Source organism: Tupaia chinensis, unplaced genomic scaffold (assembly GCF_000334495.1).
Source record: "Tupaia chinensis unplaced genomic scaffold, TupChi_1.0 Scaffold000020_1, whole genome shotgun sequence".
NCBI classification, from domain to species: domain Eukaryota; kingdom Metazoa; phylum Chordata; class Mammalia; order Scandentia; family Tupaiidae; genus Tupaia; species Tupaia belangeri.
This window is the reverse complement of record NW_006159450.1, coordinates 750,988-757,960: the sequence shown is the minus strand read 5'-3', so window position 1 is coordinate 757,960 and position 6,973 is coordinate 750,988. Positions and strand designations below refer to the sequence as shown.

The window sequence follows — 6,973 nt, the reverse complement described above, 5'->3', positions numbered from 1 at the left end:
GGGAGGTGTGGGGATGACCCCTGTGGGAGTTGTGGGCGTGCCCAGTGGGAGGCGGGGTGTCCTCGGCGGGAGGGGGTGCATCCCCGCTGGGAGGCGGTGTCCCTGGAGGGCCCACCCAGTGACCCCATGCCCACAGCAGTGGCTCTGGCTGGCCCGTGCCTGTGCCCGTGCCCATACCCACGCCCCACAGGTCAGCACCCTGGTGGACCTCCAGCCCTACATGCAGCAGTTCGTGGCACACCTGCAGGAGGCGGGAGCACTGAGGGACGCCGTCGTTGTCGAGCAGGTTTGGGGCTGCTTCCCCACGAGGGACCCACCCCGGGGCTTTGTCCGCCTGTGTGGGACAGCTGCCTGGGCAGGGCGGGAGGAGCGGGCCACCAGATGGGCGGACCCGGGCGGAGGGTGCTGGTGCCCGTGACCCGCAGGCTGGTGCGCCCGCTCAGCCCTCCCCCAGCCCAGCCCCCTCTGCAGCCTCTGGGGATTTGCCAGGGATGTCCCCTGCCTTAGTTTCCATCTGGAAGACACCCCACGCTGGACCCTGGGCATAGGGCACCTTGGGAGAATGGGGGCGCTGCTTAGAGCTCGTGCATTCCTAGTGGGGCACTCGTGTCCAGCAGGCGGTGCCCTGAGATGCCAGGTGAACCTCCTCTGCTTCTGTGAGGACTCCAGGATGCAGACCCAGGGCTGCAAGCTGGGGTGGGCAGCGGGCGGCCACGGGCAGCAGTCAGCACCCATGCGCTCTGTCCGAACTCCCGCCTGTGCTGGAGACGGCCCTGTCGCTGCACCTCGTGTCCCTGTGGAAGCCTGAGCCTGGGGAAAGGAGGCACTGCTGTGGCCACACCGTAACCCCTCCTGGCCACTTCCCAGAGCTCCTCTCTGAATGAGACCAGCAGCCGCCTCCTGGACTTCTTCGTGAGCTTCGTGCGGTGCTGCATCATCCAGATCGGGGCCAGGTGAGTGGGGCCTCGCCCTGTCTCTACACCCAGGGGCTCCGGCCGGCACAGAGCAGCTCCCGACGCAGCCCGGGAGGCCACCCGTGCCACGGCATGGACGGGCCGCCTGGAGCTGGGTGTTTTGCGTCTGGCCAGGAGTGTGGAGAGGGCCTGGTGCTGGGTAGGCGGCTGTGGTCGGCGGCTGTGGTCGGCGGCTGCACCTCAGCCCCGGCTCCCGCCCTGGCCTTCTGGAAGAGCGCTGTGGTGACGGCCAGGCCGGTGAGCGCTGCCATGGGTGCAGGCGCCAGGCTGCACTTGGGTTTCCTGTGCAGAAAACGCGTGCTTACCCCATGCCAGGCCCCTGGACGGACGCACAGCGGGCATCCGTCCACCGGCCCCAGCACCTGAGAGCTGCCGTACGGTCGCGCTGCAGACCCCACATAGGCTGAGGGGGGTGCAGCTGCAGGCCGTCAGAGCGGGTACGGGAGCCCTCCAGGTCACTCCTGGCAGACGGAACTGGGCGTCCTTTGGAAACAGATTGGAAAGTGACTGGGGCTGGCCCTGCAGCCTGTCGTTAAGGGAGCAGGCCCATGTGGCCAAGCACGTGGTTCGAGTCCCGGCCCAGGCGTGTGAAATCACACCAGCTGTCTGCGTGTGCGAAATCCCGACAGGCGGAGAGATGGAGGTGGGCCTGCACGTGACCACACCCTCCGGGAGCGCCTTCTCCCTTCTGTCTCTGTGAGGCACTTGCTGACAACTGAGAGAAGTCAGAAAGGCTGATTGTTGTGTTGTGAGCTATCGGTACCGTAATCACTTTTCTATAAGCAATTAAAGTACCTTACAACGTGGGACCAGCAGTTAGCGTAATGGCTGTGTAGCTGGACTCCCATGTAGTCGACCGCGGTTCGCGTCCCGGACCCGGTGGCTTAAAACTCACACCGGACGTGTGTGCGTGTGTGCCCAAGACCCCGAGAGGAGAAAAGAGAAGGGATTGCGACGTGGCCATCCCCCCTGGGGAGTGATTTCTTGCTTTCTGTCTCTATCTGGTGAGCGTAGGCGCCCTATAGCAAAAACCTCTCAAAAAAAGGTATCTTACAGCGTAACTAGGAAGGTAAGACGCACATCCCAGAGGCACAAGATGCGGTGGGTGGCGGGGCATGTGGGCTCATGTCCCAGACATGGCAGGTGGTGGGGTGCGTGGACGCATGAGGTACAGCAGGTGTTGGAGCACGTGGACGGGGAGCAGCCTCGTTGAGGGCAGAAGGCCCAGGTGGAGACCCATGCATGGCTGAGGTCACTGGGCAGTCATGGCCACCAGAAGCCACCATGGCTCTGCCCTGTGTGGGGCTGCTAGGAGGGACTGTGCGAGGGCACTGCAAACGTGGGACTGATGGCCACTTGCACCTTGAAGAAGTGGCCACGTCACAGAGCTCGACACATGTGGGGAGCCATCCGTCCCTGTCCTTAGGACATGGATGGGCTCCGACACCCGGGCTCATCCAGTCCAGCCTGGCCACCCTCGGAGTGACCCTGCGTCCTCACGTGCTGTGGCTCCGTGGCTGGGAGTGGGCCACGGCCTCCACCTGGCCAGGGGCGCCTCAGCCACTGGGAACAAACCTGGGACTTGGACGTGCTTCGGGTGCTGCGCACGTGGCCGTCTGTCCTGGGGGGCCGTCTGTGCTGGTTGCGGCCAGGCTGGCTGCAGCTGCTCCGGCACCTGTCGTTCTGCAAGCCGTCCTCACCACGTCACTCAGGACGCCCGCATGGCCGCTGCCTTCCATGGAGGGCCACAGCATGTCTGACCCCAGCACATCCGAGACGTGGCGGCTTGGCATGGCCCATCACATGTGGACGGTTGTCCCCAAGGACAGTCCAGGTGCCATCCAGTCAGCGCAGGCGTCTGGCGGTTCTGCTCGCCTGACTCATGGCACAAAGCCGGCACATCCCTAGAGGGCAGGGTGCGTCCTTTGAACGGCACCCTCCTCCCGCCCAGTCCGCGAGGGGCAGGGGCTGTGTGTGAAGCGCTCTGACATTTGTGGGTCCTGGACACGCAGGTTCACAGTGCTACGTGCTGTGGTCCGTGTACCTGGGTGTGTCTAGTGTGTGTACACGCGCTGCTTGTATGTGTCTGATCTATGTTCACACACCTGCGGTCTGTGTGGTACATGGTCTGTGTTTCACTGTGCACGTGGCCTGCGTATGGCACGTGTCTGTGTGCACCTGTGGGAGTGGATGTGCACGTGCAGCGTGGTGCACAGGTGTGTGAGCACACTGTACGCAGGCGTGTGCATGGCATGTGTGCGTGTGAAGCCGATGGCCCGTGCACTGCTCGCCCCTGCAGGTCCTACGTGCAGTGTGGAGGGATCCCACAGGGCTCCGCGCTGTCCCCACTGCTGTGCAGCCTGTGCTACGGAGACATGGAGCGCCGGCTGTTCCCGGGGATACAGCAGGACGGGTGAGGGCGCCGTGTCCGCGGGGTCTCAGGTGACCCAGGCATTACCGTGGTGGCAGGGCTGTGTGTGCAGTTTTCGGGGAGGTCCTGGGGGAGCCGGCGGGGCTCTGGCCTCCATCATGGGATGCCATGATGGGCTGTGTGCAGGCTGCGTGGAGTGTGTGGGTCCTGCTTGGATGGGGGTGGCCGTGTGCTCAGGGCGGGACTGCGGCCCTCGGGCAGGGGGAAGGCTGCTCTGCGTGGCGGGTCTGAGGTTGTGCTGAAGAGCGCCGCGAGCTCTCCCCCCAACCTCCCCTCTCCAGCCTTCAGCCAGCGCCCGCGGGGCCCTGCCAGAGAGCTCCTCTTCGCCGGGTGCCTGTCCCAGCCCCCTGCCCATTTGACCCGAGTCAGGTTTACTGCAGGGTCGTCCACACAGCACGGCCACTCAGCAGACGCGGGTTGGCGTCTGTCTACCTCATAATACGGAAGTGACGTCTCCTGAAGAGGGGCGCCCCAGGGGAGCAGGTGCTGTGTGTGCATCTCTGGGCTCTTCCTGAAGTCTGTGCAGCACACGGTCTGTCCCCCGGGGTGCTCTTAATTGAGGTTTGGGTTCCAGTTGCAGACAGACTCACGTAAGAGAGAGAAACCGCACCCCGCCAGCTCAGCTCGTGGACGCGACGATGCCCCTCCGGCTGATGGCACGCCCAGCAGCCGCCTGGGGCCAGCACCTTAAGTGGGTCATGGCCTGAGTCCAGGCATGGCCGCTGCCTCCGTACCTGTCCCCAGCAGGTGCCGCAAGCACATGCGCTGGAGGCAAGGGGGCCTGGCGAGCCCCACCCTGGCCTCGGGGCACGCCAGCACCTGGTTGCAGGGGTGCTGGAGGGCCGACCCTGTCCTTCCTCTCAGGGTACTTCTGCGGCTCCTGGATGACTTCCTGCTGGTGACGCCTCACCTGGCCCACGCGAAAGCCTTCCTCGGGTAAGGCCCCATGTGAGCTCCACGTGCCTCTGGGGCCCGCATGGGAGCTGTCCCGCTCTGTGGTGGCCCCCTCTGCGGCGGGCCTGTGAGCGCTGATGCAGCTCTGCCCACTGGGCCTCTGCTGCCCGTCTGCCGTCTGGCTGGCTCCAGGCCGGTCTGCATCCGGGCGGGCACCCAGCAGAGGGGAGCAGGCAGCGCTGACCAGCCAGTGGACGTGTGCCAACCAGCCCGCTCTGCTCCTGGGGGTGCCCCTGGGTGAACATGGTGCTGCTCAGGGAGCCCTCACCCACGGCTCACGAGGCCTTTCCACAGGGCCCTGGTACGAGGTGTCCCCGAGTATGGCTGCTTGATAAACCTGGGGAAGACGGTGGTGAACTTCCCCGTGGACGACAGCCTGGGCGGCTCGGCCGTGCGCCAGCTGCCAGCCCACTGCCGCTTCCCCTGGTGTGGGCTGCTGCTAGACACCCGGAGCCTGGAGGTGCTGCACGACTACTCCAGGTGGGCACTGGGCGGGCAGCCTCCTGATGGGGGCAGGGGCCTACAGAGGCCAGGGCCACGGCCTCCGGCAGCGGGCAGTGTGTGGCCCTCAGGGATGGGCCACAGTGAGCCATGCTCTGGGCTGTCTCGGAGGAAGAGGTGGGGCTGGCGGGGCCAGACGTTCTCTGAGGCCTGGCCTGACGCCATGGGGCCCCAAACAGTGAGGGTTCGGGCCTAGCCCTGCCTCTGCCCTTGGCCTCACTGCCCATCTCAGGGAGGCGTGCGGGTGTCAGGGCACGTGTGCAGGTGTCAGGCGGCGTGCGGGTGTCGTGTCTGCGTGTGCAGGTGTCACGGAGGCGGTTGGGCGTCGGTGCGTGTGCAGGTGTCAGGCGGCGTGCAGGTGTCGTGTCTGCGTGTGCAGGTGTCACGGAGGCGGGTGGGCGTCAGGGTGCGTGTGCAGGTGTCAGGCGGTGTGCGGGTGTCATGTCTGTGTGTGCAGGTGTCACAGAGGCAGGTGGGCGTCAGGGTGCGTGTGCAGGTGTCAGGCGGCGTGTGGGTGTCGTGTTTGTGTGTGCAGGCGTCAGGAGGCGGGCGGGCGTCAGGGCGTGTGTGCAGGTCTCCCCTGAGCCCGGGCCCTCACAGCCCAGCTGCTCCCCCGGCACAGACACGCAGACCTGAGGCCTTTGTGGGCAGGTCCCTGTCTTGTGCGTGGCAGGGCGGCCGTCCCCTAACTGGCAGGAGGCGGGTGTCTCCTACCCCTGGCCCTCCGGGTCCCCACCGTCCTGACCGCTGAGGTTGCGCTGTCCAGCCCCCCGATGTCTGGGAGCCTGTGTTGTGAGCCCGGAGCAGGGCTGTCCCGTCACGCCTGGCCGAGTTCCCCGCACCCTTGGCCACGTCAGCACCTCTGGCCTCGGCGGCTGAACCTGTGCACCCCAGCCTCCCACGACTCAGCCTGTGTTCCTGAGCTCCTGGCAGCCCTCGGCCCCTGCCCTCCGCCCTCTGAGGGGCCTCCCAGCACCTCCTCACCAGCTGGGCAGCCGCCCCCCAGCTTTCTCTCTCCTGGGCAGGACGGGAGCACCGGCCCCAGCCTCAGTGAACATCTGTGTGGCGAGAAGCAGGCGGGGCACAGTCCCTGAGAGCCCGCTGCCCTGGCCACGTGGCCTCCGGAGGCCTCGGCTCAGAAGTGCTAGCCTGGGCCTTGGCAGAGCCTGGGCCCCCCCTTCTCCATCTTGGCGCATGGCGGGTACTCTCGAGAGCAGGAAGCACAGGATTGGGAGAGCAGCTCCAGAAAGGGGCGAGGGGCGTCCTCAGCCCGACTGTGGTGTGGCCAGCCGACTAGGCGCCGGAGGGCTGTCCCTGGCCCAGCCGTGGTGTGGCCAGCCAGCTGAGTGTAGTGTGAGCCCCACGCCACCCCAGAGCCCGTGCCATGGAGCTGGGAAGAGGCCGTGGGTCACCTTACTTCTTTCCTGAGGTAAAGGAAAAAGAACCACATGGCTCTCCATTGGGGCAGACGCCAGGCAGGAGGGGTCCCCTCGGATGGCAGCAGGGGACACCAAAGGGGACACCCGGGGAGAGCCCCTCAGTGTCGGGAAGGGCAGTGGCTCAGAGAAGATGGGGCTCGGCCGCCTGGGACCCTCGAGCTCCCTGCATCGGAGCGAGGCGCGGCTCCCCAGCGCCAGGCACCGGGCCGTGCTGCCCGGTCTCGTGAGGACTGGCCCCGTGGGGAGCGACTCAGGCAGGTCGCAGCCAGCTGCATGTGGCAGGAGTGGCCCAGACCCTCTGCTGTCTTTGCACTCGACGGCTCCAGGCAGACGGACAGGACACCTGGCAGGAGAGACCGCACGGGTCCCAGCGGGCGAGGGCCCAGGCCGCCCCTCGGCTCTCGGCTGTGACCCGGAGCTGGGCAGGCTCAGCTTCTGGAAAGCTGCCACTGGGAGTGCAAGTCTATCTGGCTCCGTGCTCTCCCGGGAATTCCAGAAGTGACTGGGGGCATGTGTCAGTGACCAGTGTCAGGGCTTAGGGTTGAGCAGAGTGCCACAGCAGTGGCAGACCAAGCCAGTCAGCCCAGGTGGGGCTGGAGGGCACGGGAGAACCCTCGCTGTGCCGTCGAAGCCGCGTTTCAGAGCAGCTGGGGCCCCGGAGAGCGTATTCAGCC

The 6,973-nt window shown here is 66.3% G+C and overlaps 1 protein-coding gene across 1 annotated transcript in view; it reads left to right on the top strand.

The window, feature by feature from the left end:
* The window catches only part of TERT (telomerase reverse transcriptase), a gene marked incomplete at its 5' end in the record, with an annotated part of 21,768 nt that overhangs the window by 8,997 nt on the left and 5,798 nt on the right, over window positions 1-6,973 (top strand). The window contains 5 exons of the mRNA XM_027770320.1: window positions 191-286; window positions 868-953; window positions 3,274-3,387; window positions 4,270-4,341; window positions 4,654-4,839. Of these exons, the coding sequence (XP_027626121.1) occupies window positions 191-286; window positions 868-953; window positions 3,274-3,387; window positions 4,270-4,341; window positions 4,654-4,839 (554 nt within the window). The remainder of the gene's footprint in view (window positions 1-190; window positions 287-867; window positions 954-3,273; window positions 3,388-4,269; window positions 4,342-4,653; window positions 4,840-6,973) is intronic.